The sequence below is a fragment of the Pinus tabuliformis genome, chromosome J, assembly GCF_031772625.1.
Source record: "Pinus tabuliformis cultivar Carrire ecotype Pingquan chromosome J, CPIR1, whole genome shotgun sequence".
NCBI classification, from domain to species: Eukaryota; Viridiplantae; Streptophyta; class Pinopsida; order Pinales; family Pinaceae; genus Pinus; species Pinus tabuliformis.
Genome location: NC_142295.1, coordinates 1,218,346,044 through 1,218,358,440, shown reverse-complemented (window position 1 = coordinate 1,218,358,440; position 12,397 = coordinate 1,218,346,044). Strand labels below are relative to the sequence as shown.

Genomic DNA, 12,397 nt, shown 5'->3' with positions numbered 1-12,397 from the left:
AAAATTGAGGAGTGGTGGCAGATGGAATATTTCCTTTACATTGTACCCCTATTGAGCTACAACTTACAGTCAAATATTCATTGAAAATTGAGAGACTGGTGGTATTGAGATCCACTTTGTAGTCAGAGACTCATAGAAAATTGACAGACCAATGAGAGATTGAATCATTAATCTCGTTGTATTCCTTTTGGGTTCCATCTTGCACCAATTACCATCGTGTGCCTAGCGGTTGGCATCATTACCATTGCCATTGACACGTTGGTCTAGAGACTAAGATGCTATGCTATAAATAAGATTTAGATTTCATTTTATGAGGAGCCAAATACCTTCAATTTCTTAATTTATCAACATGTGCTTCACTTCTATTTTGTATTTCTCTTCAATGGCAGATCGTCTAACTTCCACTAGTTACATCAACCTCCAAGAACCCAAACATCATATGTATTTATCAATCATCATGGTCTTGACATTAAAAAAACTTTGGCTACCAGTCTTTACAAACACCTGCTTTCACATAATTTGCGACCTTTCCTAGAACTGCAAAAACATGTTACCAATTGTACCTAGTGGAGTGTGGCATTGTCTACTGATGTTTAACAAGGCCACAATTTCACCGAAATTCTCTCCAAGTGAAAACAAAAAATCTAGATTTTCTTAAAATCATACTAATATTTCTATTCTTTTCCAATCAAAATTGTAACCTCGTCAAGCTATAATTATACCAAAAATCACAAAATTATAATCTCATTAGAATTCCCAACTTCATTATTATTTCATTACTTCATTTTGTACCCCACACAGAGAAGATTCCTTTTTAGAAGACCTTAACCACTCATAATCTAATGTGTATGTGCTTGGTTGTTTCTCAAAAGAGATGAAATAAAAACAAGTGATGGACTTTAGCTTTCTATATGAAGACTAAGACTCTATCCTCTCATAATTTAATGTGTGTGCTTGGTTGTTTCTCAAAAGAAAATGATTAAAAAACAAGTGTTTGACTTTGGCCTTCTTGGTCCCACTACTCAGAGATTTAATTATTAACTTTCTTATTCATTCACACTACTATGTTAACAACATACTAACCATATTAAAGTTAATTTAATTAAATTGGATTGATTCATCTGGATTGAGGAAATGAATTCCAACATATTAAGGTATTTATATAATTATATATTAAATTAATTATTTTATATATATATATATATATATATATTTATAAATTTTTATTTATTAATAAATATAAGTTATTTATTATAATTTAGAAAGTTATATATATTATTAAAAAATTTATAAAAAAAATTAAAAAGAAAATTTTATATGTATTATAATTTAATATATTATATATTATTATTATTTTTTGTGTGGTTTACAAACATCACTAGGGTTGGAATTTCAAAATGGTCTCACTCTTTCAATTTGACGGTTTTCACACTTGTGAGGCTCATCTTCCCAATTTTAAAGAAGGATCTTGTAGGTTTTGCAATTTTTTAATTGTATTTGACAAGTAAATCACCTCGTGACGAGCAATTTTGTTGTCAAATTCTATTCCTAGTGGTCACTACATAGACATATCCATCTAAAGGGATCACATCTCGTTGCTTCATTAGAAGAGCCTAACTCCAAGAACATCAAGAAGAATTGATGCCATGAACTCCCATTAGCAAGGTGCTTTAACTATGGAAACAAACACTTTTTTTCCTAGAAAAAAACCTATATTTTCATTCATAAATTGGATTTGTAAAAAAAAACAGAAAAAACAAATCAAAACATTTTGTATATGCACTTGTAGTGCATTCTTGGGATTTCCTTCAATCCGACATGAGGTTAGTATGTTCAGTCAATCAAACAAATGACCAACCCACATAACAAAAAAAAGCACGCATGCCTCACAATAAAAAAACCTGAAAGAGGCCATAAAAAATATAGCTGAAAGCGACCCCAAAACGGCCATAAAAAATATAGCCCAAAAGGACCTCAAAGGGGCCATAAAAAATATAGCCCAAAACGATTAGTTGGGCACACGTCACCCAACACGCAAGCCCGAACTAAACAAGCATAGAGGCCTCCATGAGAAAGGTCGCACAACAAAAACCCACAAAAAAATCACTTAGGTAGGAAATAGTACAAAAGATTAACCAACTATCATGGTAACAAAAGCCAAAATATAAAGAGACACAAAACAATGACATTTGTGACATGAGACAACCACAATCCCACTCCTCAACTCTCCACACGCACCCCAACTAGCAAATCGACAAAGTCACAAAAACCAAAATGAACCTCACCACAGGGAAATGTAGAGCAACAACCCACCAATGACATCAACCAGTGAAAAGATGACCACACCTAAGGCAATGCCATCAAATCCAAGCGCTAGATGCAAATAAAAAGTCACTACAACCACCACGAGAAAAAATAGAAAATTACCAAAACCCTAACAAGATCTTCCAAAAACCCTCTCACTAATCTCTTTCATCCAATTAAACCAACCCTTAAAATTACACTCTATATAGTTATTAAATTTTTATATAAAAAATTTAATATTAAATATATCCTATTCACATTTACTTGGTACTACAAATTTGGTATGCATTTAAAGCTGAATTAATTTCCAACGCAAAAATAATGCAAATATGTTTTAATTTAAATTAAATAACAGAAATTTTATGAAAAATATAATATATATGAAATATTTTATAAAATATAAAGTTTATGTAAAATATTTACACGGTTGGTGGAGAATGTTGATCTCGATGTATTTGGTCGGTCATGCCAATGTGTTTGGTCGGTCAGTGGGGAATGCGTTTCCTGGAAGTTTACGGTGACGGAATGATATCGCCACGTATAGATCACTGGTTCTTATGTCCTAAATAATTGCGGTGAAAAGTTGCTTTGTGGCCGTGAAGAGTACTTCATTTGATTTCATGATCAATGATCCAGAAATATTGGGTATTTCTATTAATCGTTTTTGCTTTTTTTTTTTTAGCGCACACTGTTTCTGGGTTCCAGAGAATTGCAGATCTAGAACTCAATATCAACCATTTGAGAGCTGCGGTGATTTCAGAGAGTCTAGCTAGGTTGGGGCGCACACCGTTTGTGGGTTGCAGAGAATTGCAGATCTAGAACTCAATATGAACCATTTGGGAGCTGCAACTCTGGGAGAGCATGTCTATGCAGTGGCTAGGCCTGTGGTCTGTCTAGAATCCAGGTTAGTTTTCAAAATTTTCGCAATCATATAAAAGTTATATTATGTTATAACAAGATAGTCCTTGAAGCCCAAGAAAAACACCCGTCATCGGAGAGATGTGAGCAAAAAGAATGGTAAAATAAGTGCTATGATATTTTACATTCTCTTCAGCATTTGGTTTAGCTAAAGCTTGGTTAATTGGCACAATCTGGTATTCATATAAAAGTTCATAATCACATAAAACCGTTGAACAATTTCATACATATTTTATTCGCGGAAATTAGATGGTCTCAACTAAGACAGGAAAGCCCTACGAATTTATAATAACAGAGGTGTTGAAAGACACAATCTTTTTCAATTAGTTTTGCAAACGACTATATGATCCCTCCAAACAACCAAGCTGGAGTTCTTAGACCATTGTACTGGTGACGTTTGAGTTTTAAATGGATTTTTAAATTAAGATAAAAAAAGTAGACATTTTTTTTTCATTTTTATTTGTTTCTGAAGAATCGTTGAGATCAATGAAAATGTCTAAAAAATTGAACCGACGAGGATTCGTGAGAGTTCAGAGTATGACTTTTTGAACCCATGACTTTTCGGATTCCTGAGCTGGCAGAGTATGACTTTTCGCATTCATAAGTTTTCAAAGTTTTTAATATTAAGCTTTTTCAAATTAAGATAAAAATCCAGATAATTTTTTCTATTTGAGATTGAAAGGCCGTTAAAATCCGGATAATTTTTTCTATTTAAGGTTGAAAGACCGATAAAATCCAGATAATTTTTTCTATTTCAGGTTATTTCAGGTTAAAAGACCGTTAAAATCCGTGAGAATATCGAAATTCCTGAGATTTCAGAGTATGACTTTTTGAACCCATGAATTTTTGGATTCCTGAGCTTTCAGAGTATGACTTCAGAATCATAAGGTTTCAAAGTTTTTAATATTAAGCTTTTTCAAATTAAGATAAAAATCCAGATAATTTTTTCTATTTGAGGTTGAAAGACCATTAAAATCCGGATAATTTTTTCTATTTAAGATTGGAAGACCGTTAAAATCTGGATAATTTTTTCTATTTGAGGTTGAAAGACCGTTAAGATCCGTGAAAATGTCGAAATTACTGAGAGTGTAGAGAAAGTTAAACCCATAAACTCTTCGACTGGTAATGTTTCAGAGTTTTAAAAGTTTAGCTTTTCAAAATTTTCATGAAAATAAAGATATTTTTATTCCCATGCGATTGAAGGACTCTGAGATCTGCGAGAGTGGACCAATTGATGATAATTATAATTATGTAACATAGAAATTTACAGTTTGTATCACTTTTAAATTTTGACTTTATAATTTGGGTTGTTTCACAACTTTTTTACAACTCACATGGTTTCAAAATTCAAAATCTTTTTAGGATATTGTCATAATAAAACCCTACTCAATCGTGAAATTTCAACTAATTTTTTTATCAAATTTCTGAAACAATACATATCCCTTTATTACAAGATGATTAGGTTATTCAATGGGTACTTGGATCCCTTTATTACAGGATTAGGTTATTCCACTATTATTCCGCCCTGGCAGTCTAAGACCAAAAGAAAAAGGTTTAATATATAGTTATACTGGTGTTGCAAATCGAGTCGGCAATGCTGTATGAAATTGGGTGAGTTTCATGACAATGGTTCTTTAAAATTTTTGAAAAAGAAAATCAAATGTGGAATATTTACTTTCAGACGTTTGATTTAAATGAACTTTTACTTTTCCTATTACCAGTTTCAGAATTCAAAAAAATTATACAAAGCCCTGTCGCCTGTGAATTTCTGTAAAGCTTTTATAATCCGGAAAGTCTGAAAATCAATGGTTGGGGAAGGCAAATCAAATCAAGGGCTGGGCTAGGCAATTTTTGCAGTGTTTACGCTATATCTATAGTCACAATTCAATTTTTTTTGAAAAAAAAAATTCTTATGGAAAAGAAAGTAAATATATGAACAAGAGTAAATTTCAATCACTATACATGTGTTGATCGTGTTCAAACTAGTCATTATCTGTCTCCTGACACAAATCTACTTGGAGTTAAAATGTGATAACATCTTTTTTAATGGTAACCATGGTGAGGTCAAAATTTGGGATGGGATGTTATTGGTATTCATTGCAGAGAAAGCATGCAAAGCACCAAAAAGAGAGAACTCTCTTTCATCCAGGCTTGAAAAATCAAATTCTCCACCTAATAGCTCAGAGTTATTAAAATATTTGAGAGAATAACATTTTTTCAAATATGAAAATATTAAATTAACTTTCATTTTCATTTAATTCGAGTAATGTCAAACATAGTAATGTGAAACTCTTGTCACACTTTCTTTAATATTAATTATGATATTTTTAATTGGTTTTAAATTTTAAAACTTCTTAAATTTCAAAAACAATGTGAACCATACATAATAATGCATTATAGACCATAAATAATATGGATTTTGAGTATCATTGTTTTTATATGATATGTGTAAGATTTTAGATTTTGATATAACATTAAAAGAATTATCATTTTATCTTTTCAACACCATTTTTGAGTAAGATAAATATATATTTTTTTATTTAGCTTTTATCTGAAATAAAAGAAAATAGAAATTGTGGTTGAGTGATACCAATAAGGACCATATTTTCAAACACAAATTTTAACTAGATAAATATTTTCCTAGCATTTTTCTCCAAAAAATAAAAGTAAAAAAATAAAGATAGTGATTAGAATAATCCCATAGCCTGATTATGTAAAATATCATTTTCCTGCAAACAAAAATAAAATAAAATAAAAATAAATTAATAAAAATAAAAATGAGTTATAAAGATAATGATTAGAATATAAAATAAAAATAAGTTAATAGAAATAAAAAAAAATTAATAAACATAATAGTTAGAATAATAACATAGTGTAACTAAGATTACTCCTTTATTATTATTCCATATAATATATCACTTATGTACTGGAGCAAATCTTAAGTATTACCTTTACTCACATTTAAAATTAAAAGTTGATAACAAAGTACTATGTTTCGAAACATTTCAATTTCTTTTGTTAATGCAGATTAAAAAGGGCATATTAAACTGTGTGGGTGTTGGTGTTGTGGCAGGAAAAAAGAATCTTTTTAAAGGCTACATATTCCAAAGTCAAGCATCGAGCCGGTGGCAAACGGAATATTATTTGCAGTCAAATATTCATAGAAAAGTGAGGGACGGGTGGCTTTATGTTATGCTCTTAATAATATCCAGCTTGCAATCAAGTATTGATAGAAAATTGAGGTCTTCGCAGATGGAATCTTTCCTTTACTTGACAAATTCCCATTGTGTGCCCACCAACTGGCCGTCGCTGGCATCCTGTTTTGCAGACTAGAAATAGGTTAAATTTTGCTCGGAAGGGCCAAAATACTTTCCTTCACTTAATCCATCCATCTCTGCTTCACCTGTATCTCTGTTTCAATGGCAAACCTGCAAACATCCACGGTTCATCCCACCGAAGACACCCCCTCTACATCCGGTGGCTACTACTACGAGGTGTTTATCAGCCACCGTGGCCCGGACCTTAAAAACACCTTTGCCAGCCACGCTTACCATCGCCTTCTTTCTCATGGAGTGCGACCGTTTTTCGACAGGGAAGAATTGCGGAAGGGAGAGTCTTTATCTCCTCAGATTGAAGCCGCCATCAGAACCGCCCCTGCTCATATCGCCATCTTCTCTCCTCGATATGCCGAGTCGAAGTGGTGTCTTGATGAACTTTCTCTTATATGCAAGTCTGGGGCTACTATAATCCCAGTCTTTTATAATGTGGAACCTTGTGAGCTTAGATGGACAGGGCGGTATGCTGAAGCCCTAAGTGTGCATGAGCAGAAGGGAAGATACGAGCCCAAAAGGCTTGAAGATTGGAGAAAAGCTCTCAAAGACGTCTCGGAGATAAGCGGTTTTGAACTCGAAACCTACAATGGGTTGGAACATGGAACTCTTAGCCCTCTCTGTTCATATTATTAATCTAACTGGTATTGATATACATCTAATGTTTTTTTGGCTGTATTTTGAATTTACAGTGACGAGGGGAAGCTGTTGGATGATCTCGTGAAATGCGTCCTTAAAAAACTCAGAAAAACAGGTTTGACTGTGGCAACATATCCAACCGGTCTTGAAGAGAAAGTAACAGACTTTGAAAAGATCCTGTCATTGCAAGAGGGGCAGAGTGGAAAAGTAAAGGTGATGGGAATTGTGGGCATGGGTGGAATAGGCAAGACAACAGTAGCTAAAGAACTCTTCAATAAGAAGAGCTGCAATTTTGGTGAGTCCTGCTTCTTATTTGATGTTAGGGAGAATGCAAGTAGAGGGTCTTTAAATTCCTTGCAAGCCAAACTAATAAAAGACTTAGTTCGTAGAGATGTGCAGATAAATCACATTGATGAAGGCACAGAGGTGCTCAAAACGTATCTCAAAACTTCTCCCCACGCTATAGTAGTTTTAGATGACGTAGATCATGCAGATCAGTTGAATGCTTTTAGGCCATTAAAGGACGTCCTTCGTTCGGATAGCCTAATTTTGGTTACATCTCGTTACAAGGATGTCCTCACAAGCTCAGGATTAGTAGAATCGTCAATCTATAGAATGACTGGTCTCAATAAACAACACTCTCAAGAGCTCTTTTGCTCTTATGCCTTTTGCAATCCTCATTCGCCTTCAGAATTCAAAGATCTGGTAGATGAATTTTGTAGGGCCTGTGATGGATTGCCCTTGTCTTTGAAAGTCTTTGGCAGTCTTCTGTGTGGAAAGAGGGACATATCTTATTGGGAATTGCAATTGAATAAACTTTCCCAAATAAAAATTCCGAGTAAGATTATGCAAACACTGAAACTCAGTTACGATGCACTGGAGGAAGAGGAAAAGCAAATATTCATAGACGCTGCCTGTTATTTCATTGGAGAGAACAGGGATATGGCGATAAGAATATGGGATGGATCAGGCTGGAACGGTCAGTTGGGCCTTGCAAATCTCCAGGACAGGTGCCTCGTTGAGGTTGACACAGAAAAGAATACCATAAAAATGCACGATCATCTGAGAGACCTGGGAAGACAAATTGTGGATCGGCAGAAGTCATGTGGAGTAATCCCATATCGTGAATGGCGCGTGATGAAGGACATTCCTGAGTTGTGGCGGCAATATCCTGTAAGTGCTTGAATTATTCATACAGCTTTATGGTTTCTTTATTCAGCAAAAGCAGAAAAGAGGAATCTTGTTGCTCTGTTTAATTTGTTTGTTGCTTGTTTTTTAAGAATGAACAGGTAAAAACTGAGGTGCGCGGAATTAGGACGGTTCATCGCCTCGATAAGGACACAAAACTTTACCTCGCCTCAGAAAGTACGCACAACAGTTCATCATGGTGTGAAGAGGTGTCACCGTATCGTTTCAGTAAGTTACAACTTGTTGCAACTGAAGGTGATGATTTAAAAAGCATATTGAGTAGGGTTGAGTCGCCAAATTTGATATGGCTACGCTGGAGGGACTGTCCGTACAACTACCTGCCTCGCTGGCTACTGATTCTGATGAAGAATGTAAGGGTCTTAGAAGTGAGCGGAATGAAATTGCTTACACTATGGCGAACATCTCAGGTGAAAGTTAACGCTGATTCCTTCGTTTGCATGTCTATTATTCTTATTATTTGCCGCTCTATTTAAGGAGATGAAAATATCTTATATTTCACTATTGCGTTGCAGGTACCTCTAGAGTTGCGGGAATTGACTATTCATTCTTCTGATTCTCTTTTTTTCAAGTTTCCAAGGTCCATTGGTCAGCTGAAGCACATAGAAAAGATTGTGGTGTACTCAGGTGTCCATTGGTTACCAGAAGAATTTTGTGATTTGCACTCTCTGAAATACCTCGATCTCTCTGGTTCCCAACGCTTGAAAATGCTTCCAGATTCCTTTGGTTGCTTAACAAATCTCGTGCACCTTGATCTCAGTTCTTCCTCGAGTTTGCAAATGCTTCCAAATTCCTTCGGCAATTTAATTCGCCTTAAATTATCTGAATCTCGACAAGTGCTCAGAGTTGACCATATCGAATGAAACATTTGCAAATGTCCGTTCTCTTGAAGAATTACATCTACGGGGTACAAATTTACAAAAATTGCCTGAGAATATCAGAAACCTCAGGAATCTGGAAGTACTTACTGTGGGAAGCCATTCCTTGGAAGAACTGCCATGTTCGCTGGGTCACCTGAGCAGATTGAAGCACATGGAGCTCGTCTATTGCAGAGAACTGAAATATTTGCCCGATTCGTTGGGACTGCTGACTCAGCTGTCAGAGTTGAAGATAGAGGAATGTGGAATACAGTCCTTACCGCCAGAAATGGAGAAATTGAGCAACCTGGTAAAGTTAACAGTAACATCCTGTCCGATACGCGAGCTGCCATTGAAAAGCGGGGTGGAAGGAGCACTGTCCCGACTGGAATACTTAGAGATCGATGATTGCAATGATCTGGTGGAGGTTGGAGCACTGCCACCAACCCTCATAGAACTGTTTGTGCGTGGTTGTGATAAGGTGAGGAAAATGGAAGGGCTTCATAATCTTACAAACCTTCAAACACTAGTCATCACGGGGTGTAAAGAGTTGGAGGAGCTGCCGTGTCTTGAAAGGTTAATATCTTTGAAGAAGATCTGGGTGTATAATTGTGATAAGGTGAGGAAAATGGAAGGGCTTCATAATCTTACAAACCTTCAAGAACTACACATCAGCCGGTGTAAAGAGTTGGAGGAGCTGCCGTGTCTTGAAAGGTTAATATCGTTGAAGATGATCAGCGTTGATGAGTGTCCTAAGTTAAAAAGAATAGAGGGCCTGGGGCAGCTGACACAGCTTGAAGAGTGTTGGGTGGTTGTATATATAGACGGACAACCACAGAGACAGCAGCAGCAGCTGGATTGAAGTACACCGTGGCTTCTAACAGGTGGCGTGAAGTACACCGTGGCTTTATGCGATGCACCAGCACCAGAAGTTATTGGTGATGAGGGCTGGAAATGTGCAATCCGTGTTGAAGTCTCGATACAGCTAATTATTGTAACTTGTAATTATTGAAAAGCTTTATTACGAATTATTTTAAATTTAAGAAAAATAATAAATAATAAACCGTAGATTGAATGGCATTTTAAATGTCGTATTCTTTTTTGCTTCATTCAGAATATTTTCAATTTAATTTATGAAAAAATGTTAAATTATAAAATATTATCTTATTTTTATTTTTATAAATGATTTCATAGTTCACATTAAATTAATAAATTTATTATTAATTATTATGGTTATTTTTTAAATTCAATAATATATTTGATTTATTATTATTATTATTATTTTAATATATTATATTATGAAAAAATGTTAATTTATAAAAAAAAACTTTATTATCTTTATTTCTGTATATAATTTAATAATTTACATTAAATTTATTATTAATTAATATTATTGTTTTTTAAATTTAATAATATATTTTATTTCTTATTAAAATTTATGTTTTTATTTTTAAATATATTAGATGAAGATGATTAACTTTTACAAACACTAATGTGGTATGTTGGATCTTAAGAAAGTAAGAAATTAATTCATAATCTTTAATATTTTATTTTTATAATAAAAAAGTAGGGGAATAAACATTTTTAAATCACAATAGTTTTGTTTAACAAGTCAAGAAGGTTGGTAGTGTGACAAATGTTTTGGAAATGAGAACCTTGTAATCCAAGATAATGTGCTTTTCATCTTCAACCCTTTTAGTATAAAAAATGCGATATATTATTTCATCCGAAAGGTGTTATGGGAATAGACCAACACTTGGTTTCACTTCGAAGCTCATAAGAATTGATTCTTATCTTCACAACGTTCATTTTCTTATTAGGATTGGTAAAGACAAGCATAATTCTAGTTAGTAAGAGTGGGGTTCATTACCTCTTTATAATATCTCAACTTCCCTTTTCCCTTTAGCTCCTCATCATCCCACAACTTATCCTTAAATTTGGAAGTAATAGTATTTTTAATATTATCCTTATTCTCTAAGATGATGTCCTCTTTTATCTGACAATGGTCGAGCCAAACTTGGACATCCTTGTGCCATGCTCGCTTGAGCCAGAGGTGGGGGTTTTGACTAGAGTTAGAAACACTTTTGGGGAACTTCTTGCAGCTAATTATTACAAAATGATTTAGAGTAAATGTTATTAAGCACTCAAACAATGTCTTGACTACATGTCAATTCGCCCAAAAAATGGTGAAAAAAATACATTTACCGGTAGGGGAGATTTATTAATCATAGGATTAAGCCTTAATTAATTCTTAATATGCATTAATCCATGCCATAGGAGGTTGATTGAGTTTAAGTGACATTTCGTCTAATCATTGCCACAAAATAGGAAAATATGTGTGTCAACTAACGTGAAAATTGACGGTTTACACTTTTTAATTAACCTGAGTTAGCAGTAGCCATTGTGGCAAGCATAGTGTGTAAAGTGATGACATATCACTCCAAAATAAGGAAACATGGTAGTTGCAATATCTGATTTATGCATGTTGATATGGCCAAAATAGGTGACATGTGGCAGTACAAAGCTTGAGGTGTCGGGTGGAGCATAATACCCACATTAAGCTTAGTGATTCATTTCTCGACACGAATTCATAGTGTATCACTTGGAATTGGCAGGGAACATGGCCTAATAGAAGTTGTGAGACAAATATCTTTATGTCATTTAACATAAGTATTAATGCTAGTCCTTTTCCAACTAATACATGTCACTGTGTGGTCTATATCGTTTGTCCATGTTAGCCGCTAGAACAACTCATCATAAAACACTAAGTTCAAGGATTAACAGAAAAAATAAATGTCTTACATTATATAACAAAAGCAAATTCCCATCGTGGCACAAAATGAATGTTAATCCTTGCAATTAAAGAATTAATCTAGGCACTTTAAGTATTAACATCAGTAATTAAGGGTAATCAAATTTATTATGGTTAATGCGTATATTGGAGGCCATTGCACATTTAAATGGAACTAATTGTCACATTTGTTCAACGAAGACTCAGGTGTTAGATGTATTTTCAGGCCTTAATGGAAATTCATAAACTTTTGTACCAGAGTAATGGTGAAATGATCATGTATTTATGGCTTAATAAAATGAAAACCTATTAAATTTTGATAATGATTTTTTTATTCATGTTGCATAGTTGTC

The 12,397-nt window shown here is 34.1% G+C and overlaps 1 protein-coding gene across 2 annotated transcripts; it reads left to right on the top strand.

Moving 5' to 3' along the window:
- Positions 1-2,855: 2,855 nt before the first annotated feature.
- Positions 2,856-9,260, top strand: LOC149231518 (disease resistance protein RPV1-like). 2 transcript variants are annotated; one of them, XM_089379214.1, is made up of 5 exons: positions 2,856-3,208; positions 6,296-7,144; positions 7,244-8,363; positions 8,480-8,806; positions 8,912-9,260. In XM_089379214.1, exons 2-5 carry the CDS (start codon positions 6,642-6,644, stop codon positions 9,257-9,259), a joined length of 2,298 nt encoding a protein of 765 aa, XP_089235340.1. In that variant the 5' UTR covers positions 2,856-3,208; positions 6,296-6,641; the 3' UTR covers position 9,260. The 2 variants fall into 2 exon arrangements, with proteins under 2 accessions (XP_089235340.1, XP_089235339.1); XM_089379213.1 differs by having other exon boundaries at positions 8,471-8,806.
- The last annotated feature ends 3,137 nt before the right edge of the window (positions 9,261-12,397 follow it).

Coding starts and splice junctions, on each gene's coding strand:
- LOC149231518 (XM_089379213.1), top strand. CDS start 6,642: ATGGCAAACCTGCAAACATCCACGGTTCATCCCACCGAAGACACCCCC. Junction 8,364..8,470: donor AGTTGTGGCGGCAATATCCT/GTAAGTGCTTGA, acceptor TTGTTTTTTAAG/AATGAACAGGTAAAAACTGA. Junction 8,807..8,911: donor CACTATGGCGAACATCTCAG/GTGAAAGTTAAC, acceptor ATTGCGTTGCAG/GTACCTCTAGAGTTGCGGGA.